The sequence below is a fragment of the Pseudonaja textilis genome, chromosome 1, assembly GCF_049901715.1.
Source record: "Pseudonaja textilis isolate UNSWEBS1 chromosome 1, rPseTex1.2, whole genome shotgun sequence".
NCBI classification, from domain to species: Eukaryota; Metazoa; Chordata; class Lepidosauria; order Squamata; family Elapidae; genus Pseudonaja; species Pseudonaja textilis.
In genome coordinates, this window is record NC_141990.1 from 244,033,487 (window position 1) to 244,061,069 (window position 27,583).

At 36.1% G+C, this 27,583-nt stretch overlaps 1 protein-coding gene across 17 annotated transcripts in view; it reads right to left on the reverse strand.

Annotated features, from left to right (window-relative positions):
* Positions 1–117: 117 nt before the first annotated feature.
* Positions 118–27,583, reverse strand: part of PPFIBP2 (PPFIB scaffold protein 2) — a 138,025-nt gene continuing 110,559 nt past the window's right edge. For 10 of the 17 annotated variants that reach the window (XM_026705840.2, XM_026705830.2, XM_087921168.1 and 7 more), the window contains 15 exons: positions 24,049–24,152; positions 23,893–23,957; positions 23,610–23,678; positions 22,637–22,697; positions 20,534–20,575; positions 19,527–19,674; positions 17,158–17,293; positions 16,743–16,871; positions 12,939–13,089; positions 10,856–10,967; positions 10,342–10,430; positions 8,357–8,479; positions 7,901–8,026; positions 6,308–6,496; positions 3,988–4,740 (listed from right to left, as the gene is read on the reverse strand). In XM_026705840.2, the coding sequence (XP_026561625.1) occupies positions 4,549–4,740; positions 6,308–6,496; positions 7,901–8,026; positions 8,357–8,479; positions 10,342–10,430; positions 10,856–10,967; positions 12,939–13,089; positions 16,743–16,871; positions 17,158–17,293; positions 19,527–19,674; positions 20,534–20,575; positions 22,637–22,697; positions 23,610–23,678; positions 23,893–23,957; positions 24,049–24,152 (1,736 nt within the window). In that variant the 3' untranslated portion in view covers positions 3,988–4,548. Of the gene's footprint in view, positions 1,251–1,591; positions 1,658–3,987; positions 4,741–6,307; positions 6,497–7,900; positions 8,027–8,356; positions 8,480–10,341; positions 10,431–10,855; positions 10,968–12,938; positions 13,090–16,742; positions 16,872–17,157; positions 17,294–18,060; positions 18,094–19,526; positions 19,675–20,533; positions 20,576–22,636; positions 22,698–23,609; positions 23,679–23,892; positions 23,958–24,048; positions 24,153–27,583 lie in introns of those variants that run through there. The other 7 variants (XM_087921169.1, XM_087921170.1, XM_087921178.1 and 4 more) reach the window with 3 other exon arrangements.

Consider the following 27,583-nt stretch of genomic DNA (forward strand, 5'->3'; position numbering starts at 1 on the left):
GACTTATGGACTTTAACTCCCAGAATTCTCTAGCCAGCCATATTACCAGAAAATTCATCACTGCTTCATTGATGCCAGCTGTGAAAGACTACACCAACATGCTGTTGTATTTCCTTTGAATGTGTAAGTCAAACAATATGTAGAATTTATTACAATGTATTTAAGAGACATTTTGTGTTGCATGAATCAATACATCCATCTAAACCCTTGAACAAAGTGCAATCACCTCTGACTTTTCCACAGTTTCTATCACAGTACAACAATGAAATGTTATATAAGCAAATCGCTACTAGAAGTGTTAACCTGTCACAGCTTAGACTGGATAAGAAGGCTGTTTGCTGTAGACTACATGTATAGTTCAAAATGAGCAAGATGGAAGACGAGAATGATTGCAAAGAGGATAGGAATGATTTCTTCATCAAATATTGGGAGCTTTCAGCACTCAGTAGTTGATATACATAGCAACTAGTCAAGGTCCTCAGGAAAACAGTGAGTGCGGACGTTGGTGGTAGCACCAGATTAATAAGCTTTGAAAATCAAACAGCACCAGACCTGGTTAATTCTTGGATAGAAGAACACCAGGGAATACTGAGATTGTAGACTAGCTCAGAAATCTTTAAAAAAAATAAGAAAAAGACAATGGAAAATTGTTTCCATACTACTTCAAAGACAGCTCCATGGAGTGATTGGGAGTTATAATCCTCTTGATCATGACTATCTTTTGAACAGGTGAACACATTTTTAATACATCAAGGAATCACTATTTCAGTGCCATAGTTCAGTTTCAATATAAATCATTGCACAAACTACACTGGCAATAAAGAATAGCTACAGCTTTGAGATACATTGCAGTTCCACTGCACCATAACCAAATCTTAAAATTACAAAATATAGGAAAAAGGATCACTATTAAATGTGCTCATGGTGATTAAAATAAGTGATCAACAGATCTTTGATTTCCTAATTTCTAGAAAAATTGCATAGTTCTCTGAATCCATGTCTTAACTACCCAGACCAGAGTGTTTATCTGTGTATACGTGTATGTTTTTTAAAAGCACAATGAAGTTGCACATATTTTAATAGCAAAGAAAACAATACATTTTTATGTACAGCATCCAGCCTGCATCAGTTTTCTGTCATAATAGGAGAAAGGACTTAGTGTTACTCATGTGGCATCTTCATCTCCAGTCCTCAAAAGTTGGTGTTAAAAATTGATCGTTGTTCAGCATCTGATCTTGACTTAACATTGTCTGGAAATTAAAAACAAATCAAGCCACATCTACAGTCAGATACACTAGAAAATGAGAAATCTTTTTATGATAATAATTTATGAAGGAGTTTCTCCAAAATCCTTTTCCCAATCAGAAGCCTAGGCTTCTTCATTCCTCCCTTAAAGGATCCAAAACTTTGAAATTAATATTTTTCTTTCATTGACCTCTGTGGGAAGAAAGAAAATAAACGAGGGGAGCTTGCTAGATCTAAAAAAATCCCCCTCTTGCATGGGGATGGCAGCTAATATATAAATAATCTAAGCTGATTAAAAATGATCCATAATAAAATTTCTAGATAGCCCTCTTGAATTCATACATACCGTGAGGTTGCTTATTCCTCGAGACAGCTCTCCTATTTGCATCACTGTTCCTTCTGAATGGTCCATCTGCAAAATCATTTCGGCAACTAGATTGAAATTAAAGCAGCCATCCAATCTTAGCCAAACCTGCATGCACAACTTTTGGGATAGCAGAACTGTTCCACACATATGACACATGTCTCTGTGTTCAGGAAGTTGAGGTTGAATTACATAATTCCCTCCACCCCCAATATTGGAAAGATTTCCAAGTTGCATGTTTTCCATAAACATAGATCTGACACCATTGAATTTAACAAACAGTTAGTAGGTTAGTGGAGCCAAAAATGAAAAGGTAATTCATTGCGACTTTTTTTTAAAAAGTGGTATGTTTGATACTATATTTTTAAATAAAAGAATGCAACTGAGCTGTTTTCAGTAATTCAAAAAGCATTTCTGGATCTCATGCAGATTCAAATGCTTATCATGCTATTTTAATAACTCAAGACATTCATGTTCATTTTTTAACACATAAGACATCTATTTATATGCTCAATGCTTCATTATTCTAAAATGTATTTCAGTTTTTCATCTGACTCCAACATTTAGTCATGGCAGTTATCACTGCATAACACAGATAGTAGGAATATGTCCACTGTTCTTTCCCCTTTCTATCCCCACTCAATGTCCTCATTGTAGGGCCTGAATTTCTGTATTCAGAGATATTTGTGGTTATGGTAATTTGTTTCTAAATGATTATGCTGCCTGCCTTGTTTAGATCCCTGGGAGATTAGGTGCCTAAGAACATTACAACTAATTCTTGTGGTCTATGTTGATTAGTTGTTTTTCCACTATCCCTTCCCCTTGCAAATTTTAGAAATTGACATTTATCAACTAGCCTTACTTAGATGTATGCCTATTTCCAAAGTTGGATTTCATATAATCTACCTATTCCAGATAGCTGGGGTTTTCTTTTGGGTTAGATACAGTGGTGGGATTCAATTTTTTTTTTACTACCAGTTCTGTGGGCGTGGCTTGGTGGGCATGGCAGGGCAAGGATACTGTAAAAACTCCAGTCAGAGGTGGTATTTGCCGGTTCTCCGAACTACTCAAAATTTCTGCTACCGGTTCTCCAGAACTGGTCAGAACCTGCTGAATACCACCTCTGGTTAGATACCTTTGTCTAACCTTACAGTATTCTATACAAATCAGCCTTAAGTGATACTCAAATAGGCCTACTAGCCAATCATACAATTGACTGCATGTGTTTAAGGATTCTTTCAGGCCTTAAAGGCTAGCACCTGGGGTAGAAAAAGCTAAGAGCATAGTTTTCCTCCCATTAAAAATGAACATTTTTGGCAGACAAGGCAGCCTAATCTCTGTAATGTTTTTTTTCTAAGGAAACAATAGATGGCAATTATACACTTATTAAACTCTAAGATACAGTTCCTGAATGAGCTGTGTATTCCATACCAAACTAGTGTTCATTGATATTCAATTAAATTTTGTTGACTTGTTTTAATGGTTTTAAATCAATGTTTGGGCTGGAAATTTCTGGGTTGAAGTCTACACATCTTAAAAGTTGCCAAGTTTGAGAAATGCTGCCTTAAATGAATCAGGACAGAACAGATCGGTCTTCAAATAGTGTGGTTCCATGGTTTTCAAACTATAATCATGACTGCTTTAGATAGGCAGTGAAATAGCATATAACTCTAAATTAGAAGTTGTCAGGAATCATAATATTTAAAAGATGCAGATTCCAAGTTTAATTTTCATTTACTTTGTGGTATTACATGCATGCATGGTGAGAAGCTTTTCTGTACATGATTGATTCCTGTAAACTAGACAGATCCTTTATCCTCAGCTGAGAAGGGAGTTCACAGTGAGTTTGAAACAAAAAGAGGCTGAGCACAAAATTAGGAGGCTAAGAAAATATGAGGAAAAATCTATATGAGTGTTTAATTTTAAGAAGTTCCAGAAGTTTGACTGAAAATTGTGTTTTAAAAATAAACAGAACATTAAAATAGTTCCAACTGTGTATAAATCACACACATACTGAACAAATTACATGCTTTAAACAAAATGGAAAAACAATTACATTTTAAATGAGAGAAAAATGGAGCATGTTAGATGTAGTAAATCATGCATATGAAAAAAAAAACTTTTTGCAATTAATCTTGTGATATTACCATAATTTTTCTGATCAGTTTGACTCAGAAATTAGAGTAAATGGAAGTTTGCCTTGCTATCTTATATCTTGCAGAAAACTTCAATGACTCCATTTTTCAGGCTTTTAAAGAATTACTTTACACATTTTTCTATGTATTATTTCTTGGGACAGCAATTTATAAAATCAGTCTAAGCACTTTTAAAAGCATAATTCAATCACAAAAAGAGTAATCACAACAAAAACAATTAAGACGTTTTCCCAAGTAAATATTTTATTGCCTTCTTCAAGAAATTGTATTTTCAGTTGTTGTTTTTTTAGAAAAGATCCATCATTAGGCCTATATTTTAATGTTATCGTATGTAACCACTATGGTGCAGACGCTGCACAATTAAAAGAACATTTTAATAAAAATATACAATTCATCTGTGCTGTCAAGAATAAAATAGATCATCCTTACCATTGTGGACATGAAAAAGCTAATACAAAACGTTTAAAATTATTGTTGGGCATTACAAAGGAAATATAAAAAGCTCTGAGCTGCCACAACAGCTCAATTTTAGGTGCCTTGAATGTCAGCTACAACTGTTGTGTAAAGCTTTTTCTTTTCCTGAAAAAGGGCTTGAGAAGATGAGTAGGATGAAACAATTGCAAATGGGAGGAAAAAATTCCAAGTGATATTTTAAAGATTCTTCAAGCTTCATCCTAATACATTCACTAAAGACATGCAGATGCATTATGCGCTTTAGTTAAATTATAAGAAAAGGTTATCTGTAAGCTTCAGAATGCACCAAGAGGATGAAAGGTGAGTGCCTCAGTCCCCCTGGCCCACCTGATCCAGTTTCTCTAATTCTTTGTCAGGGAGGGTGTTATGCACTCTGTAGGCACCACAACTCTTCGGAGTGCCATTGGATGTACTTGTATCCATAGGGCAAATATAATCTGTAGATTCATCAAACTTCTTTTTTCTTAAGTTTCCAAAATGTGAAAATCCAAGTTTCTTTGGCTGTCAAGAATGAAAGGTGGGTGGGTGGAGAAAGATAGAAAGCATTGTCAGAAAAATCACCACAGGGGAAATACAGAAAACACTGACAGTTAAAAACAACCTCTGCTAATTAATAACACCTTTCACAGACTTTACAAGATTAATTTTAATGTTTTCATTGATTTTTCAAGTTCCTGTAGGAAATGAACAAACGCATCAAAAGGAAAGGGGGGGATTGTCTTTATGCCAAAGAGAAGGGTTAGTAAAGGACTCACGGATATAACTTTTTGGACTCCGTATAGGGAAATTAACCTGAGGTAAAGTTCTTTAAAAATCAGAGCATAACTTTTACCATTTTATCAAGAAGTATTAACATAACCTTTAAAAGGACAGGAATGGTAATAGACTAAACTTTGTACTGCTGCATTCATGTTCCTATTCAACCTTAACTCTCTAGGTACATTAAATTTAAGATCCTCAAGGGCATGCATACTTTTAAATGCACAGAAGAAAAACACAGATCCCAAGCTGCAGTGTGTGTGATACACAAAGTTGCAGAACATAAACAAATGCTTCTTTAAAACAAACTGATTACTGTACTCAATGCTGAGAAACACACACAAAGGTTCTTGTATCTTTATGGAGAGCTTTTCTTTCACTTCTGCTCCCAAATATCAGACCTCTCAAGTAGCATAAAACTATAGCAACTTCGTGATTCTTTTTAAAAACAAGCTTTAAAAAAATCTGGACAAAACAAGCCTTCTCTTCAAAAAAAGAAAAAAATACCATTGCAAGCATATTGCTCCATAATGAATCCTGGTTAACACCATAGATTAGTCCTCCTATTATGTTCACTTAGAAATAAACCCTACTAGCCTTCTTCTGTCGTGTGTGTGTGTGCGCGCCTTTGAATCAGACTTGATATATAAACCCATGCATTATTTTGGGAGAATCAATTTGTCCTTGACTTCTTCTTAGGGCCGAGAGGGAATAACCTAGCTGGCTTCTAAAGCTGAAAGAGGACTAGAATTCAGGTTTCTCGACACCCAGCCAGCCTTTTAATTTACAAGACCAGATTGGCTCTAACTTGAACGCAAAATGAATGTAAGTCAGATGCAACAATCAGCAGGGGAATGTTTGAATCATTGTGCCTTGGCTAGAAGCTATGCCATTTTTCCATCTTATGGATAAGTTTAAGTACAGTATTTCAGCTACTAACGCAAAGCCTTCAATATTATGCAGATGCTGTTACTAGAGCCCCCAAATGGTTTAATATTTAGAGCAGATATTTCTCATTTGGGGACACTAAACTGAAATCCTTATCCTCTCCTAGTCAGATTTGCCAGAATTCCTTCGGGTTGAATGCTCTTAGTGTACAAAAAAACCCTTGACTTTAAACTAACATACCAGTTATAATGACTCTTATTAATCTATTTAGAAAGAGCTCCCATTGACCTCTCAATGAAACCCACTCTCAAGCAGTTATGTGGATTACAAGATTGCTGCCTAAGAGATTACCGGCTTTTAAACTGCCAACTAGGAACTCAAGCAGGATTTCTAAAGTTTGTATGGTTTCTCTGTAGCCTACCCGGACTTTTGCAGTGGTGGTGAGAGCTGTATAAGCGGTGGATTCCATGATTTCTCTTTTATCTTGCTGAGCCTCTGGCCCGATGAGCACATTGAAATTTGTGGTTAAGTGGCGTCTTAGCAGAGTCTTTTGAGGTGGAATGTTGAGGAGCATTGCTAGAGTATCTCCATTGAAACGAGGCTCCAGGATCTGTGGGAGAAACAAAGAGCATCTGTGCTGCTTTAAGTGTGGTCTCTAAGCAGCAAGGTATTCTAAGGCTATTCTGAGGGTTGCCTGTTTTCATTAGTCTCTGCATATGCAGGATAGTATTACCGTATCACAGAGCTAGGAAGCGTCAGGGCTTCTTCACGTGTTAGCCATTACAAGCCATTCCCAACAATTGTATAACATTAACAGGACATATACATTTTAAAAATGGCATTTTAAAAGCAGCACTTTTGGGGGGGATATCAAAGAAAAACATCTGTTTCAGAGGATTATATTGCAGTTGTAGATCTATAGGGTTAGTATGAGCTTCCATCCATTTCTATTTGATCACATCTCTTATAGTGAGCCTTAATGTCTTGGATCCTGGAGTTGTTCCTGGGATTTGGGATTCAACAGAATTTTCCCTATGTCAGGAAAAGAAATTATTTCCCTTTCCTCCTATATTTCCCCAATGCACCGCCCATGCTATTCTAAAGGGTTCTCCATTTTTTTGCAACAAATCCATGAGAGGGGATTGTAACAAAGATAAAATATTTCCAATTTTTCTGTCCAGCAGTGACTTTGAGCAGCATAGTTTTGCTCAAGGAAGCCAGGATCCAAGCCAATCTGTTTGGAAAGGGGTATTGGTCGTTTATAACAAATCCATTGCCTCAAGGGATTTTATAATTGAATGACAAAAAGTAGTAAAAGAGAAAGAAAGAACAGAAAAACTTAAGAAGAGATGAACAGAATTAAGTAGGACTATATATGCATAAATATATATGCTGCCTACATTAATAACATCTGATGTGTCATTTTTAGAGGCACAAAGGAAGAGATCAATTGTAGAAACAAGATTTAAAAGAAGGAAGAGGAGGATTATATGCTTGATATAATGTTATGAAATGTATACAGTTCTTAGGCTAATGTGATCTTGTTTAAAATAAGATAAACAATAACTGAGGTCAAGAACGCAATTGTTTTAAAAAGCATTTGTAACTGTCTATCTTCAGTCTAAACCACTTGAATTTGCACCGTTGCTTAAAAAATTCATGATAGAAGATAATTTATTCTCCCTTGCTTGGGATAGTTTATATCAATTAAAAGACTCAGCCAACATTGTATCAATTGATGATTTGAAAGTAGTTTCTGCTCTCTAATTTATTTAATATAAGTGTTAATGATTTGGGTACTGGTTTATAACACAAGATCATTTATAAAACGGTAAGTTAAATACTGCCAAATTTATTTCACATAAAACATTCAGGGGAAAAAAATCCATAAACTGACTTTCCTTTTCTTCAATCAACAAAATGGACAAAACATTAAAAATTGAAAGTTGATGTGTTGATAGATTGTCATGTTAATATTGCAAAACTTAAAGGAAATTAAGCTCTTTTTTCTTACAATGAGTCCACCGTGAACGCCACTTCCTCGAAGGTTTGGTGCATATTCTGCCAAATCTACTGATCTGAGCCATTCCATCACTCTATGATTGGACCATTGTACTACTTCTGATGATGAAATATTATTCTGTATTGCAGAAAAAATGCATAGTAAATACAATAAATTAGTCCACGTAGATGCTGCTATTAAAGTGCTTCTTTCTAAATATTCAGTAATTCTTCCTTAATCTGTTCCATAGGTTTTATTCAAATTTCTTTTCCCAAACGGAGTCCATCTTATCTGTAGAATCACACATAAATATGTACATGGCATTCATATTTCTCTGAACAGAAGCAAAAGGCAAGGAGAAATTAACTAGTGCGCTTGCCTAGGAATGAAAAAGGTTGATAGATTTCCTCACTAATGGATATAAGAGCACTGAGTCTAGGAAGCAAAAATCAATGACTTTTATCTCACCTCATCTGCTGGTCTTCTGCGTAAGCAATGTGGGTTAAAATTGTTCAGGTGTAGAACGTGAATGGCACATTTAATGCTGAGGTGATGTAGCTGGCTTGTAACTTTGAGGAAGAGGAGGTCATTCTGTAAAGGAAAGCATTGTTTAACGGAATAAAGTTGCTAAACTTTAGAATTAGAATTTCTTAGAATTCTAAGAAAGCAAAACCACACGTTTTTTCTTTTTTCTTTCCTATTGAAGCCTGTATGTACCATCACTATGATTCTTAGTACTGTTGCCAGAGGTCACAAAATAAGAAGGAAACACTGTTTCTTGTTCTGTAACCACAGAATCTTCTTTGTATAAATAATCCTTGACTGACAACCACAACTGGAAACAAATTTACCATTGCTAAGCAAGGCAGTTGTTAAGTGTGGCATGTCTGGTTTTATGAACTTTTTTTGCCATAATTGTTAAGCAAATCACTTGGTCGTAAAGCAAACCCGGCCTCCCCCATTGACGTTGCTTGTTGGAAGATGGCTGGGAAGGGCGCAAACGGAGATCGCATGACCCTGGGACACTGCAACAGTCGTAGACACATGCTTGTTGGCAGGTGCCTGCATTTTGACCCTGTGACCATGGGAATGCTGCAGCGGCTGTAAGTGCAAGGATCAATCTTAAGTTATTTTTTTCCCCAGTACCATTGTAACTTTGAATGGCTGCTAAACAAATGGTTATAAGTTGTGGACTAACCTGTATGTGGTGTATAAAATATTGGGGAGGAAGGTGGAATGTGCCTTATGCAACTAATTAGCAGGAGATCCCGCTCCATTTTATAGGGGCTGGAGTTCTGAAGTTGACTGTTTCTTTTGACTATTGTACATCATCTCAGTTCTGGATCCAAAAACCTGGCTTTGTTTTGTTCTGTTTACTCTTTTGCATTATGATACTGGCAGTGTATATCCACACATTATGGATACATGAGAGCCAGTTTGATTAAGGCATCAGACTAGAACAGGAGTTTTAGGCCCAAAGCCATCTGAGTGACCTGGATCCAATCCCTTTCTCTCAGCCCTAGAAAGGAGGCAGTGGCAAACCACTGCTGAAAAACCTTGCCAAGAAAACTGCTGGGACTTGTCCAGTCTTTGAAAACTGAAATAGAACACGACTGAACAGAGAAAAAGTGTGTACATAGTATGATGCTTAGATTGATCTACTATTTAATATAGGAACCAGAGGTGGTATTCAGCAGGTTCTGACCAGTTCTGGAGAACTGGTAGCGGAAATTTTGAGTAGCTTGGAGAACCAGCAAATACCACTTCTGACTGGCCCTGTCCCATCTATTCTCTGCCTCCCGAGTCCCCGCTGATCGGCTGGGTCTCTTTTTGTTGTCCTGCACAGGAGAACGGAGCTGGAAGCAGGTTAGTGGGGTGGGGAGGGAATGGGATTTTGCAGTAATCTTTCCCCAAGAGTGAGGGGGGAATGCGGATTTTGCAGTAACCTTCCCCCAGGAGTGGGGTGGGAATGGAGAGTTTACAGTGTCCTTCCCCTGCTATGCCCACCAAACCATGCCCACCAAGCCACCCCCACAGAACCAGTAGAATGTTTTTTGGAATCGTACCACTGATAGGAACAATAATTTTTCTTGGGATCAAGATGTGGTGCAGAATGAGATTTATCTTCTTTGCTAGTATGATTTTAACAAAAACCATTCCCTTGTTTTAAGCTACAGCAGCAATTAGTGTTGTTGTTTTTTTTAAAAAAGTATGTGTGTGGGAGTCTTCCATTGTCATGTTTACCATGAATATCCAAAAATGGTCTGGATTGGCTACCTGTCCACTCAAAGTGTCTGGAAAGTTAAATACTGACAATACTTGGGAATACAAATTCTAAATATGGTTTCGAAAGAAAGGAATCCTGGGATAAAATTATTCTCTTCTGCTCCATCTGAATGAAAGAAAGGAACTTTTACTAGTCCCAAACTTTGAAAATAAGGATTTTAGCTTACCACAGTTAGATATTGTAGCATTCTGCCATCAACTCGTGATTCATGAAACTGATCTTTGTATTGAGGTAAACCAATATCATCAAGCCATCCTGCGGAATACACATAAATATATTTTACTGCTTAATAAAAAAAACAATTCACTTGTTGACAAGACTAAATTTTGTTTTTGCAGAATAGTGTTTCTAGCTTCTTATATTCTCTGGAGAATAATATGATTTCCATCCCTGTTTGTGCCCATTCTACATATTTCATATTTTCCCCATCAAAACAGCTTTTTAAGAAATTTAATCTAATTCCATCTAATTTCATGGTTTATATAAAGCAATACAAAGCTCAAAAACATGTCAGGGAAATAAAATTGAAGAAAATGAAAATAAAGCCTCTGTAATGTTTCTAGAGATGAAATTGAAGTTGAGTAATTTTTTTAAAAAAACATATACAAATTTCTAAATTGTAAAGTAGGCTAAAACCATAAACAATCTTTTCATTTCATTTTGCCATTTCAAATACTTACGTGTAACCCAGATATGATCTAACTCTGCAGACTTTTCATCTTGTTTTGTATTTATAGCTTTGACTGCCAAAACCAATTTCTTCCTGTGTAAAGGATGCTTAATTCCTAACTCCTGTAAAGGGAAGCAACGATGATAATTTAAAACAGTACCTGTCAACTTGACACACCTTCAAATAGACCACAAATACACTGCGTTCTTGAATAAAAGATACTAGGCTGAATTGGAAATTGGGAATTTCCAAAGTAATATTAATGTTTTAATGTTTAAACCTCAAGATATCCAATTTGTTGTCTGCTAGTCCAGGACATAGAGCTGCTAACAAGAGCAACTCTTTTGAATTCAATATATGCATGGCTGATTTTATTTGGAAATATGGCTCATAAATAGTGATGTACTTCACTTTTAAGCTTAAAATATGCCGAAAACAGTTATATGTGAAAAAGGCTTGTGCAAAATCTTTCTCTCTTTTTCTCTCTCGTGCCCCCATGTGCGCCCCCATGTGTATAACTGTAAGAGAAAAATAAAAAAAGAGAAATTGATTTTGAAAATCCTTATAAAAATGAACACGCTAGAAAAAGCACATACAAGAATATGCATACATTCTGTCCTATTTGCACTGCCTTCTGCTTTGTTTTCAGTTTTGTTGTATGATAATTCTGGCAAATCAACCCTGAACAAATGTTTTAATTCCTCCATTTCTCTATGATGGCAACCAAGTTTATATACTCTCCCTAAAAAGATATATTTATATGTGCATTACATAATTAAACCTCCTTATTAACTAGAGTTGTATTAGCAATGCCTGCTATTGGATTTACAAATCCTATTATTTGGTTTACATTAGTAGAGGTTTTAGGAATGTTCACGAATTACTGGTACTAAGGGTCTTTGAAAATCTTTTATTAAATGTGGACTGCAGCTATAAAATAAAATAAAACCAATCAAAATAATCTGAAACACTCCCTTGAATCATATATGCACCATTTAAACATGACTTATTCTGTCCCTCTACTAAACTTCTAGCGTAACCTCTGTAAGTGACTATGATTAAAAACAGTGTTCCCTTCCCCAAAGAACAAAGGTCTTACGCAAAGCAATCTGACAATTGCTACTCATTTTTCTTGCTTAGACCTCTGCTTTATATTTTGGGGAGATAATCCAACCTTTGATGTATGCTATGGGGGAGATATTGCTGCAGCCCAATCAAATATCACTGGGGGTTAATTATTTCTTTTATATTTTCAAAATTACATATAACAGAATAACAGAGTTAGAAAGTACCTTGGAGGCAGAGGTGGTATTCAGCAGGTTCTGACCAGTTCTGGGGAACTGGTAGCGGAAATTTTGAGTAGTTCAGAGAACCGGCAAATACCACCTCTGGCTGGAGATTTTACAGTATCCTTCCCCTGCCATGTCCACAAGCCACGCCCACAGAACCGGTAGTAAAAAAAAATTGAATCCCACCACTGCTTGGAGGTCTTCTAATCCAACCTTCTGCTCAAGCAGGAAACCCTACACTATTTCAGACAAGTAGTTATCCAATCTCTTCTTAAAAACTTCCAGTGTTGGAGTATTTACAACTTCTGGAGGCATTTTGTTCCACTGATCAATTGTTCAAACTGTCAGAAACTTTCTTCTTAGTTTCAGGTTAATTCTCTCCTTGATTAGCTTCCATCCACTGCATCTTGTAGTGCCTTCCGGTGCTTTGGAGAATACTTGACTCCTTCTTCTTTGTGGCAACCCCTGAGATACTTGGAACACTGCTATCATGTCTCTCCTAGTCCTTCTTTTCATTAGACTAGACATACCCAGTTCCTGCAACCGTTCTTTATATGTTTTAGCCTCCAGTTCCCTAATCATCTTTGTTCTTCTTCTTTGCACTCTTTCTAGAGTCTTAACATCTTCTTTATATCATGGAGACTGAAACTGGATGCAGTATTCCAAGTGTGGCCTAACTAAGGCATTATAAAGTGGTACTAACCCTTCACAGGTTGATATACAGTATCACCTGAATGTACGAACAACCAGGAAAAAAACCAGAATGAATTCTTAATGGCATTTTTAGTATTCTAGAATGTTTACCTTTTCCATATCCTGAGGTGTTGCTGTCAAAAGTGTATGGCCAGATGTTATCCACTGTCTTGCAAAAATGACATATTGACCAAGGCCAAAGTCCTCAAGCCAGCTGCAAACACGTTCAGTGCCCCATTGGGCAAATGGGGCATTATGATCACTAAGAACCGCAATTAAGGAAAAGAGATTTGCATTAGCATATCATTATTGACAACCTGAACTGGGACTAAGATAAAAGATTAATGGAATATATATATATAATGACGTGGGAAACAATAATGATGTGGGAAAATACCTGAACAAAGCTGAATACCATACATGTAAGTACCCGTGAAAACTTAAGAAAACACACACACACACACACACACACACACATATTCGTAGATTTTCACGGGTACAGGTATGCAGGTCTTGGCGTGTTCATAGCCAACGACCCAGGAGATTACAGCACAAGATCCAGGATGTCACAATAATAGAACTCAGAAGGTCATCACACAGCCCATGACTCAGGTCATTACGACCCAGGAGATTACAGCAGAAGACCCAGGATGTCAAAACAATAGAACTCAGAAGGTCATCATACAGCCTATTACCCAGGTCGTTACAACACAGGAGGCTGATAGACACACAGCCAATACCTCAGCCACATATGTTCTTATGAAAAAGCCAGCCAATCTGCAAGCATCAAATCCATCAAGAAATGACAACACAGGCAACCTCCCCACCAGTATATATAGGGAGACGGCAGCTCTTGATTGGCTGGCAACATTGTGTTTCTGTATTGGAGGCTTTTAGTGCAGCTTGGCTCCGAGTAAATGGATGGCTATCATTTATTAGGAAGCTAGGTTTCATCTGGGTGCCTGGTTGGGGTGTGTTTGAGCTGGAGGTATCAGGGGGGATCTGTTTGTGCCCAGGTGTTTGCCTGGCTTGTGGTGTGGAGAGTTTTTTGTTTGTGAATGCAGGCTTCCAAATAAATGACAGTCTGGTGGAATCATCTCTTCTACTCATGCTTTCAGGTCTTTTTTCAATCTCTATGGCTTCTCTGATAATTCTGTGGCTGGAGTTTTCTATAGCGGCTAGGGTTTTGGTGCCATTGAAGTCGATGCTATAACCTGTTGCTTTCATGTGTTGGACTAGTGAGGAAGTGTGTTCCAGCTTTTTGACTGCATTTTTGTGTTCATCCAGGCGGGTACTTATTCTTCTATTGGTCTGTCCAATGTATGTGGCAGGGTATGATGCACAGGGGACTTCATATATGCCTTGGTTTTCTAGGTCAATTTTATCTTTGGGGTTTCTTAGGATGGCTGCTATTTTTCTGTCTGTTTTAAAGGCAGTGTTGATGTGATGCCTGTGTAGTATCTTACTGATTTTGTCTGTAGTACCTCTTATGTAGGGCAGGACAGCTGTTCCATAGGTCTATTCATCTTCTAGGTCTCCATTATGTCTCAGTGTGTTTTTGTGGATTAAGCCGGTGATTTTGCTTTTGTGGAAGCCGTTAGCTGTCAGTACTTTAGTCAGGGTGCATAGTTCAGTCTTTGTGTGTGTCTTGTCTGCCAGGTGTTTGGTTCTGGTGATTAGTGTTTTGGCCACAGAGTTTATCTGTGCTGGGTGATGGTGGGATTGGGCGTTGAAGTAGTGGTTGGTGTGTGTTTTCTTCTGGTATATGGTGTGTCCTAGTGTGCCATCTGTTTTTTTGTAGATTAGTACATCTAGGAATGGTAGTTGTTTGGTTGTTTCCGTTTCCATGGTGAACTTGATTTTGGGGTGTGTGCTGTTTAGGTGTGTTAGGAAATTGTTTAGGTTTTCTTTTCCATGGGGCCAAATCACAAATGTGTCATCAATGTATCTTAAGCATAGTTTGGGTTTGTGGGTGGCATTAGCTAGGGCTCTGGATTCGAATTCTTCCATGAACAGGTTTGCAATGAGGGGTGACAGTGGTGATCCCATAGGGGCTCCTTCAATTTGCTTGCATCTTTGTCCTTTGTATATGAAATATGTATTGGTTAAGCAGTGTACTGTTAGTTCCATGAGGTGTTTAGTTCCATGAGGTATTTATTTTTGATGATTTCAAGGGTCTCTTTTATCGGGACTTGAGTGAATAGTGAAACCACGTCGAAACTTACAAGCAGATCTTCTTGCTCCACATGTAGATCTTTGATCATTTCCAAGAAGTGGTATGAGTTTTGTACATGTGAAGCTGCTGTTTCAGCATGGGGCTGTAGCTGTTTTGCTCAGTGTTTAGCTAGGTTTTGTAGTGGTGCTCCTCTGGAGCTGACTATGGGTCTGAGAGGTATGCCTTCTTTGTGTATTTTTGGGAGGCCGTATAGTTTGGGGCATCTGGAAGATTTTTCTCTTGGGATGATCGTCCGCTGGATCTCTTTGCTCATGTGGCTGCTCATGTGGTTATAATTTTCTTCTTGGTTAATTTTTCCAGGTATGTGGTTGGGTCTGTGTTTATGGGTTTGTATGTGGAGTCTTGGAGTAGGTCTGTTAATTTTGTTTCATAGTCTTTTCTGTCCATTACTACTGTGGCATTCCCTTTGTCTGCTGGGAGTATGATTATGCTGTTATCTCTTTTCAGGGTTTGTAGCGCTTTAATTTCTTCTTTCTGCAAGTTGCTTTTGGGTGGTTTGCTTGTGCATAGGATGTTGGTAACTTGGTATCTTATTTTATCAGCTTCATCTGTATTTAATTTGGTTAGGCTGGATTCTACTGCACATATGATGGATTCTGTGGGGATTTTTTTGGGTGCTATAGCATAATTGAATCATATATACATACATACATACATATATATATATATATATATATATATATACACACACACACACACACACATACATTTATACATACATACATACATACATATACATACACATACAAATATACATACATACACACACACACATATATAAATATATATATGTTTTCTTAAGTTTTCGCGGGTACTTACATGTATGATATTCAGCTTTGTTCGGGTATTTTCGCATGTCATTGTAGTTGTGCTTTTAAAGTTGTAGCAACATTTCGGCAGAATTATATATATATATATAAAGTTTGCCAACTATTAGTCACTTTAGATTAAAGTCAGAATCACTTAATCCCAGGATTATAATCATTATAATGTGGGGAGATTATATTCATAAAAAAACCTGAGCACAGAGAAATCCCACTTCATACTATCAAAGAATTTCCAACATATCTTTGCTTCCTTGCTATTGGTTTTTGTTTTCAAGAATAGGAAAATTTGCCATGTGCCGCTTGCTTTTGAATATTAATAAAACTAGAATATTTTTCAGAAACAAATAGATGAGCTAACCACATAACAGGACAAAAATAGAAGCCCAATAGCTTCAATATGACATTTAGGCTGGGTAGGCTTAGCAGCTGTAGCATTTCATGCTAATCCCATTGCAAATCAATTTGCTCTTTGGTCATTTGCTATGACTCAGTTTCAAACAACCGAAGTCCAATTTGATAAAGTTAAGCAAAGAAGCAAAATTTATTCTTGTTTCAGAAACTGAAGTCAAATAGAACTGGGAAAAGAAAAATTCCCACTCAACAGTGAAGCTTTGTCAATAAGAATTATTACTGATGGAGGTTCCTAAACAATTGAATGTATCCTGTACAATTCCAACCACATATTTACCAATTAGGTCCTCTAGAAAATAAATCTTGATTTGAAAATCTCTACATAATGGTAAAACAATGCTTTTCATTATGGAGTGAATTTAACTCTGTTAAATGAAATCCAGAGTTAAACACTTAAGCAAATAGTTAGCCACAAAAAATAAATAAATAGCCATCTTCTACCTCTTTTGACCCTTGGCATCCTTTGACCGAGATAACCGAGGTCCAGCTGTTGCACGGAGACCACCTCTTCGAAATTCAACCAAACCTAGATCGTCTCCAGGGAAATTTCCAGATTGAGTTCGACGTATCCTTTTATGGAGTTGTTAAAAATGACAAGTCATCAGAAATTCAAACACAGGCAGCAAACTTTACATACCAATACCTGAATTTTTAATGTCAGGTATATGGCAGTTTCTAATGTTTCTTCAGGTGGATTCATTAATCTATTACGTTGCTTCTGTTTCCTGGATTTTCCTTTTACATTTTGTTTTATTATGTGATTTTTTTATCAGTTATTACTGATGTGTGCTGAGCATATAAATCAATATAAAAAAATAAATAATCAAGATAGAGAGGGGGAAAAAAGCACACTTACTTTCCCCATATTTTTTTAATTCCTTTTGGACTTTTTTTATTGTCTGGAGATAACGGAGACTGTGCACCTGAATCTGTTCCAGATGACAAGGGTGAAAGTTCCTCTGAAGTTGTGTTGTCCATGTGGCCGGGGGCTCCTGTGAAATATAAAGGATATCTATGAACTTCCAGAAGCCCAAAGTATAAATCACTCAGAGCTGCTCATATATATTTGGTGACATTGAAAAAATAAAAGCCTGCATCCTCTGCAATGTATAAACTGGTGTTCTATGGGTAGAAAAAATAATTGTACATAATTTATTTGGTGTATAGTCATGTTGGCCATGGAAATGTTTTCCCACAATGTTGGCTCCCGCAGAAATGGACATGAGCACTGCCCCCTAGAGTCCAACACAACTGGATAAGGGAAACCTATAACTTTACCATTACCTAATTTGTAACACTGAATGGATAGCTGAAGGCTTCACTGATCGTATTATAAATTGAACAGGGTGTCCCATGATGGATATTGGTAATTATAGCCTGATTTGTAACATGGATGCAAAATATATATTTTCAAATGAACAGACTTCTCTATGGCATGGAATAGCCAAAATGTTTTCCCATAAGCTATGTTTTGCATGGCTTAATGGCAAAAATAAGATGCATTTTAAATATTTTTCCCAAACATGTTTTCTTTTGAAGTACTAAATACAGATTTCAAGGATGTTCAGCATCCATTAAAAACCACAGAATCCCCCGTATTGCTCTCTAAACATACGTCTTGTACTATTAGGACCATATGTGGTTTTCACTTGCTGGATCAGAAATCACAATTAAAAAAGGCAACTCCCTGCAATTTGTATTTTCAATAAAGGTATTTATTTCTATCATAAATGTGGCATGTTGGTTAGGTATACAATACCTAATACTGGTGCACTGACACTCCTGATGCGATCTTCACTCATTCCAAGAAGCAGAAAGCCATATGAAGAAGCAAAGATGATGTAAAATTGAAGCAAAACAAAGTTAAAGAGAAGCAGAGAAAGCAAACAGACGAAAGAAGAAAAATAAAAAACATAGACAGGAGGCCAAAATAGAAAAGCAGATGAACTTGAATGCTCAGGAGCAGTGTGCACTATGCATAGATGAAAAACTTTTACTGTGAGAAATACACAATTTAAAAAAAATCCTCATACTGAATACTAAGGCAGTACAAAGAATAAATCAAAACATGTTATTATTCTAATTTAGAATCCAAACTGTTCATAGCAAAATGTGTTAGAAACAAATCATGCTGATCTTCTATGCTCAGCTATCAGTTTTATTTATAAAGAGAGGTCAAAGATCTTTTTTCCCCAAGGAGAATCTATACATTTCAAAAGGACTGTTTACTATTTCAACAGTTCTGGGTTTTTGAGTGTCTCCATACTGTAAATGAAAAGCAGCAGCAGGTCCCTGTGGCCTACTTCTTAGGAATTCAACCATTAAGTCATGCAACTTATTTACATGCACCAGTTAAATTTGTGACCAGCTTCAGCTGACATGATAGCAATAGCACTTAGACTTATATACCACTTCACAGTGCTTTACAGCCCTCTCTAAGTGGTTTTACAGAGTCAGCATATTGCTCCCAACAATCTGGGTCCTCATTTTATCCTTCTTGGAAGGATGGAAGGCTGAGTCAACCTTCAGCCTGGTGAGATTTGAACTGCCAAATTGTAGTCATCTGGCAGTCAGCAGAAGTAGCCTGCAGTACTGCACTCTCACCACTACGCCACTATTCAAAAAGACAGCAATTCAAAAAGTGCAATAGCTTTACAACAACATGTAGGCAGTGTATTAAATAATGACAAATTAAGACTGATGGAACTAAAGTAATACAAGTAAATAATGGAAGTTACCTTTCCTGGGCCTACACTGTCATTCACATCACTGCCTTGGTCTGACAGTGGTTTATTATAATCATGAACAGAGGTCGTGATACAGAGGTGTCCACAAGGTTTTTAATGTGTGCCACGTATCACATTGTTGTGGCTGCCATTGTGACTTTTCTGTACACACCCCTGCAGTTGTTCATTTCCAGCCTTTGCAGTGGATGTAACAATTCAGTGTCCACAAAACTCTTCCCAGATGAATAGATACTCAGGCTAATTATATTTTAGGGCCATCATTAACTAACTATGCAGCTAACAGTTCTGAATTCAGAGAATCAGGAAATCCAACTTTCTATAGTGTAGGAGCCATATTGATGGAAATTAAGATTAATTATTCTTATAACATATTATTCTGACCAGTCCAAATTTTGCTCTGTGGCATTTTAAAAATATTTTTAAACCATACACAAATGCACACAGACAGCAAGTGCATTGTTGTTTCCATAGTACATACTCAGACTCTGTATGCCGTTGTCCTCATTGCCATTTATACAACATGGAGTAGCAGGTGTATTGTACAGATGGTTATCTCCGTTGTGTGCTGCTCGAGGAAGTTTCCCTGGCAAGGTTTGGTACTTGCTGCTTTTCACGTGAGATTTATTCTGTGTAGGTTACAATTTTTTTTTAATGAAAAGAGAAAAATAATTAAGTCAACGTCTTAGTCTAAACTAAGCTACATTCGTTTTGGTCAGAAGCTATCAGCATTTGTCTTCTGAGAAGTAAAAATATTTGGCCAATATAGAAATTCTCACTGTGGTCAAGTGTTCTCTACTATTGTGGAGGGATGTGAGTTTCTGGATTAAAGAATGTACGAGAGAGCAGGATTTGACAGCTAAAAATAGAGTAATGAAGGCAGTGGTAGAGAACTTTGGCACATATATATGTTTACATGCCACATATCAATATTGATAGTAATTATTTTATCTTAATTTATCCTTGTATGCTGCTTGTTGAATCACTATTTATATTATTTAAAGAAAATAAATACCACCATCCATGTGATATCTGGAACAGATGCACCATGGATGCCCCTAATTTATCTGACACTTGATAGCTCTTCCAATATACCCAACTCTGTGCCGAATAGTCATGGATAGCTTTTATGGCCCATTTAACTATTCTCACTGTTGAGTAGCCAGTACATTTTTTACAAACACCTAATTTTTATCATTTATAGATTAAGAAAGCTAGGGGTAATGTGTTAATATTTAGTACACAAGCACTTTGACATAACGTTATCCTATTATTCCCATTCATCAGCCTTAGAAAATGTTAATTTTAAGCCTTAACTTAAAATATTTATTTTTCAAAAAGTAAAAGTAAAAGCTTGGCTAAGTTGCACAGACTGCCTACATACAAAAATTCTTAAGCACACATTCCATGGTAACACAGTTAAGAAAATTATGCACAAAATAAAGAAATTGTTTTCAGAGTGTAAATGTTAAAATGGAGTTAATATACCTCTTCTTCTAGATCATGTTCTACTGGTTTCCCATCAACATGCTATGAAGTTGCAGGAAGGGCAATTTCAAAGTATGAGGGAGAGAAAGTAACAAACAAAATGTTAGTGTAGACATAAATGATGTGATATTTTAGTCCAGTCTATTGGATAACAATAATAGGTTTATTTTCTCCTCAATATGCATTGTCCTGCTATACTGATATTGATGTGCATGTCATATCTCATAAGAGTACAGAGAAGAGCAACAAAAATGATAAGGGATCTGGAGGCTAAACTGTACGATGAATAGTTGAAGGAACTAGGTATGTCTACTCTATCAAAGAGAAGGACCAGAGGTGACACAGAAGCTGCCTTCCAATACGTAAGGGACTATCATAGAGAAGAAGGTGTTGTCCTATTCTCCAAAGCATTAGCAGACTGGACAAGAAGTGATGGGTGGAAGATCACTAAAGAGAGATCCAATCTAAAACTAAGGATAAATTTCCTGATAATGAAGATAATAAATCATGGAATGACTTCCCTTCAGAAACTGTGCATGCTCCACCATTTGAAGTTTTCAAGAAAAGATTGGACAATCATTTAGTATAAGATGTTATGCTCAAGCAGGAAATTAGAAGACCTCAAGGTCCCTTCCAACTTTTTATTCTATCTTCTAAGTCTAGCTTCTACCAAGTCAATGGAATCTGTTGCAGGGGTTGCTACAGACACTACACTTATTCCAGTCACCTTCCATTCATTGACTCACATCCATTCATTGACTGATCATTGACTCACAGAGAACAAACTTCAAAAGTTGGCTACTGCAGAAATCCATATATGTAGCACATGTTGGAAAATAGTAAAAATTACATTCACTCCAATCTCATAACTCCTCCATGAACACAATGCAAGATATACTAACTGTACTAATCAGCTTGTATTGTATCTGTAAATGGACTGAAAGACCTGCTGATTTCTCTTCAAAAGTGAGTGCAATACATTATTGCATTGAGGTTATACAGATTGAATTTAGCAATGTAAATTAGCACAGAGAATGTACAATCGAATGCATGAAAGTGATACAAATCTTCTGCTCCATCACTGTATTATACTAAAAATAGGAATAGAACAATCTGTTTATAGCAAATTGAGCTGCAAGTAGGAGAGACTGTATTCTAATCTCGTCTAACCCCTGGTTTGATTGGGGGGCTCTTTATATGTGCAAAGGATTATGTAGACACGAAAGTTGGCAGTTCAAGAACTGTTGGCATGTCAAGTATGCACATATCCAAATGTGCAAATTCAAAGAAAAATGTGCACTGCAGGAAAAATAGTTAATGGATGGCCAACAGTTTTATAAAACAAATTCTCACAAGTATGGAATCCTAGGGCTCCAGTATATGGTAAACTGGACGCTGCAAATGAAACAGAATCTGTAATATTCCTGATAAGCATTAACAAAACTGCCATTTCTGGCCTTAGGGTATGAGATCTCCCCTTCATGTTTTTGGCCAGCAGCTATTTCAGCTTCTGCCTAGGATCTATCTGCCAATTGCATGTAGTATCAACATAGTCTCTCACATCAGCGTTATATCAATCTCAATGTCTCACTACAAATCAATTACTTATATGCACATCCAAATTATACACCACAGAAGAACAAAGTAAAAATGCAAAAAAGGAGAAAATAAACCTTTGTATTATATGGTAATTGGGAAAGTTAGTTCTTCATTTGCTATGCATAAGAACACAAACTTATCAATGGAATTTGTAGATACAATGGAAAGCCCACAAATTAGCTATTAAGCTGATATATTACCTTCATGGTGAATAAATGAGTATAATTTGTTAGTTATGTACAATCAGATTATTTTTGATTTGGATTTTTATTGCATATGTTGTTCAGAATTTGCCAAATATAGATAGCTTCTTCCTGATGTGGATGATTTAGCAGATATGTATTTGACAGTACAGAGTGCAGTTTCTTTCGATCTCAATGTCAAGGCAACAATGGAAGTAAAATTATTCTGCTACATGAAACTTCTGTGGATTGAGCTTTATATCCAGCTTTATACACTTCCAATGCATATTTATTAGGCAAACATTGAAATATTGGAGCTAACCTTTTCCAGAGATTCACTTTGCAAGTCTTCTAGACTACTTGAAATTTTTTTCTGAGATATCCTTCAAAATATAATGGCAATAATTAGTGAAACCATATACATACCAAATCACATTGATGGCAGCAACAAGTATTTGACATTTATAAAATGCTCTCGCATAACCTGCAATCTTAAATTTGAATAATAAATACCACCAATAAAACTCTTAGCGGTTAAGACATGGGTGTGTCCATGTATATGCAAGTTGGCTAGAGCAAGTTCGGATTTTTAAATACAATAAGATGCTTGCATGATGTTAATATGAATATAATTTGTGATATACATTGTATATGTAAGACAGAAGTGTACTGGTTTTTGACAGATACATTGGGAATATAAGAATCTTTTCCTTGCCATCCAAATGCCAGAACACACAGCCTTCAGGGAGACTGATTCGTTTATCAAAGGAAAACCAAACAGAATGTAAGCATAATAACTGAATTATTATTAGACTATATGAGATGCAAAGGAGGAAGAATGAATTGCACTTTATAGAACATATAAAGAAAACAACTAAATAAAGAATGAGTGAATAGGCTGAGAGAAAGGGGGAAACACAAAAGCTTTGGTTGATGGATTCAATAATATCCTCAAAAGGAGAAAATTTAGAAGTGATGCTTAAATTAGATCAACTTAAGATTCGTTTCCTTTTCTTTTCCTTACCACTTAATTTTATTTCTTTTATTCAGTATTACACTTCTTTGCTATACTTTTCATAATATAATCTACTTTGAAAGGTAACAGCATGATGTGTACAGTATGCATGAATGAATATATTGATAGAAAACCTCATTTAGATAAACTGGACAGCAAATTCCTACAGATGGACCAGAATACACTCAAAGATAGTTTGTTGTGGGAGCCAATGACAAATGGTGTCTGTTAAAATGACCTTGGTAATATCTTTAAAAAATAGTCACATATATTTTCTTACCTGTTTTGAAATTCCAGGGTTTCCCCATTTGTCAAAGTTAGTTTATTTGAGGGAACTGGAGAGCTTCCCCTGTTGATTGTAACAATATGGTATTATTTGAATTTGAATTTAATTTAAATATAATGTAAAGGGCAATCTTTTATTTAGTTTAACTCTATCTCAGGCTATTTACCTTTCCAAACATATATAAGTAGCCCCAAATTAACTATGAAAAATAAATTGTGTAGCAGAAATAGGATACTTTCAGCCATATCAATCAAGTAAGGAAAAAGTTAGCTCTTACCTGATTTCCAGTATTTTTTGTGGTGCAGGAAGGATTATAGGTGGGGCCAAGTCCCCTTGAGGTATCTATGTGAAAAGCATTTGAGTGTGGATTAACTTTCACTGAAAAAAGCGACAAATGAAGTGCATAATTGGAAGAAAGAATAAGCAAACCAACCTCTGGTTTATATTCTATTTGGGGTGCATGCATGTGGTTCCACTTTCTTAAGGTTGCTTCAAAATCAACTTCACCAGTACCAGATAAAACTCTTTCTGAGGTTCCTTGAAGGTACAAAATTTTAAAAATGTCAGTTAAAAGGATAAAAACCCACAATATTACTAAAGTCTAAATACCAATTGGCTGAATCAGCAAGAAAAGTTAAATAAAGTGGATTCGTTTAATGAACAATTCGTGATATATGTTGCTGATTGTTACATATTCTCTTTAACAACTACATAACATTTTCTAGAAAGGAAAAGATATGATTTTCCAAAGTAGAATTGAAAATGGTTAAAGGATTTTAAGAATGTGAGTTTAGTGTAGTAATTAAGGTGCTAGCTAGTAACCAGAAGACAGCTAAGTTCTAGTTCCACCATAGTCACGAAGCCTGCTGAGTGACCTTGGGCCAGTCACTCTCTCCATCAGCCCTAGGAAGAAGTTCATGGCAAACCACTTCCAAAAATCTTTACAAGATAACTGCAGGAACTAGTCCCAGGAAGTCATTTTTATATAAGGTATATAAAAATATAAACATAAAACAAATAGAGAAAATAAAATGATAAAGTATAAATAAATAAAGGATCTTTAAAAAAGGCCAAGGAAGTTATAATTTCCCAGTATATCATTAGTAAATTATGAATTATCAAATATTTTACCTTGGATAACTAAAAATCCTATTATGCTATGAACAAGAATTAATATCAAGAAACATGGCCAGTTCAATATAAGCCACCACATAACATTTAAAGTTATAGCTGACACTGTCAAAACTGAGAATCTGTCCTGCTTTAAGTGTCTTATGAAATTGAAATATGAACTCTGTGTATAGAACCCAATGACTAGATGGAGAAGATTGTGGTTTTGAAGTAATTAGATCTGAACTAATTATTGGCAATCATGAAAATACGGTTCGAGAGCTTTTGAACATATCAGCACCAAATGGCTAAATTACAAGGGTTCTCTTCTGTAACCCTAAAATGAGAGAACACATCTACTGTAAATAAGTTTAAACCTAGAGATCTGATGAAGTAATTCATTAATATTGGTTCATGTGGAATGATTATTACAAATACTAATTATTCAAGATAATTGAGCACCATTTGAACTATAGCTGGTGCAGAATGCAGCAACATGGGTAGTACCCCCCAAGAATGACTCCTGTAACACCTTGAGTTGCATTGGTTACCAGTCTGCTTTCAGGTGCAATTCAAGGTGATTACCTTTAAAACCCTTTATGGCATGGGTCCAGGTAACTTGAAGGATCGTCTCAGCCCACTGGGATTGGCCCATTCCACTCATGCCAGTAGAGGAAGCATGCTGTGGGTCCCATCAGCCCAATTATACTGGCTTGCAGGACTCAGGAAGAATCCTGTTCCTGCTGTAACATCTTGCCCCTCCCCCCCCAATGTAAGGTTGGTCCCAACCCTCCTATCTTTCTGTAATGGCCTAGAGATGCGGCTTTGCCACTTGGCTTGGGGCCCCAGTGGGGAAACAGCGCAACTGAGATAGTTGAATAATAACAGACCCCACCTCCACCCACTCCACCCCTACCTTCCCCATATGTCTTTGGTTTTAATTGATTTTTAAAAAGTTTTTTATGTTTTAACTTAGATGTATCTGTAAGCCACCCAGAGTTACCCTATGGTAAGATGGGAGTCCAATAAATTCTGTAAATATATAAAATGCCTGATTAAATTAAATAAATATAGATACTGCAGTATTATAACACTGATGCATTTTGAAGATGTCTTAAAAGCATAATTACTCTTCATAAGTAGTTCTCTAGTATGTACTCATGGGAAGGCAAGGTAATTTTAATATTTTTTCAGTGTTGAGGAAACCAAATATAGAGTATTTCATAGTATAACAATATAGAAGAGGCATCTGGCTAAAAACAGTTTTCCCTCAAAATAACTAGATTCAAGGATCTCTGTTGAAGATACAGATGCCTTGTTTTTGGGGGAAAATATTCAGCGTTTCATGCCAAATAACAATATTTGGTAGATTTATTTAAGTAGAAGGAGGAGCTAGTCAAATTATATTTCAAGAGAAGTACTATAAGATATTGGATTGTATACTAGAGCATGAACATATATGTATGAATATGTGGAGGAGGGGGAGGAGAGAGAGAGAGATGGTATTGAAGTTATTTTTTATGTTGTTCCATTATAGTTTTACCCATAATAGCCAAAGATAGTTAACTATAGCAGATTGGATCACTGAATGTTTTGCGGTAAATAAGCTCTTTTAAAGATACATTACATCACTGGAAAATATAACCATGCACAATAAAATATTGCCCCTTACTATTTCTTTTACATATTATGTTTAGATAAATGGAGGCAAAGCCACAGAGAAGTTACTTTCTTGCAATTCTTCCTGTATTTTTTGCCTGCTCTGGGAAAAAAGCGTGCAATTTAACCCAACCTTCTTGCTAGACCTATCATTTAAGAAATATTAAAGGATTAGGCTTGGCATTAGCCTAATAATACTACAAGATGGGAAATCTGATGATTAATTTCTGATGTCAAGTTATGTACCATGTCAGCAAGTATTAAACTGCAATACTATAATTATAGCTTCACTGAAACTATAATGCATCCATTGTACATTATTATAGCTAAATAGATTTAAAACTTATTATTTATTTAGATATGCAGCTTTTATTTTAAAGAAGGGAGAATAAATGTTCTGTATATACCAGTATGTTTCCCATTCTGACTAGATATCCACATAAAATGTCACAATTCCTGTATGGATTTAGAAAAGCCCAGTCACGAAGATAAGTGAACACACAGAAAATACATTAAGCATGAAAAGAAATCAGTTTTGATAATGAAGCAGGAATTATTTGAATACAATTTGCCATCCCATCCAATAAACTTTTCATGCTTAAGGACAACAGTTTGAAGAATGTAGACTGACGACCAAAAGCCAACTAATATTCTTTCAACCTTGATTTTTTTCTCCTCATTAGTTTTACGTTACTGTGGGAAAATTCATTATTAAATATTAATAATGTTTCCAAGGTCAAAATTATCACCACAGTAACTAAGCAATACTTTGAGCTCCCACACCTGGAGACTTTTGCATGCTGTACAAGTAAGTTAAGGTGACTGAGATCTCAAACAATGAAGCTTCCTGGAAAGCATAAATGGAATATTTGTTATGGTACAATGCTCTAAATTCCTGCACATGTGATAAGGATATGTATACACAGAATTCAAAACACATTACATTTATGCTACGCTCACCAATTTATCTTGCTGGCATTCTTTTCCCTTTTAATGATAGGGTTTTAAAAATATGTTCCAATGTAATGATTATACAACTTTTACTGTTATATTTTATAGTTATAGAATGAAAATGTTATCATTTCTTGACCTGAGAAAATGGAAAGGCATTTGTAGGCAGGCAAATGGTGATTTTTATCCCTATCTATTCCTTTTATGAAAAGGGTGATTTAATCCAAGTTTTTTTGCAGTCTTTCAAG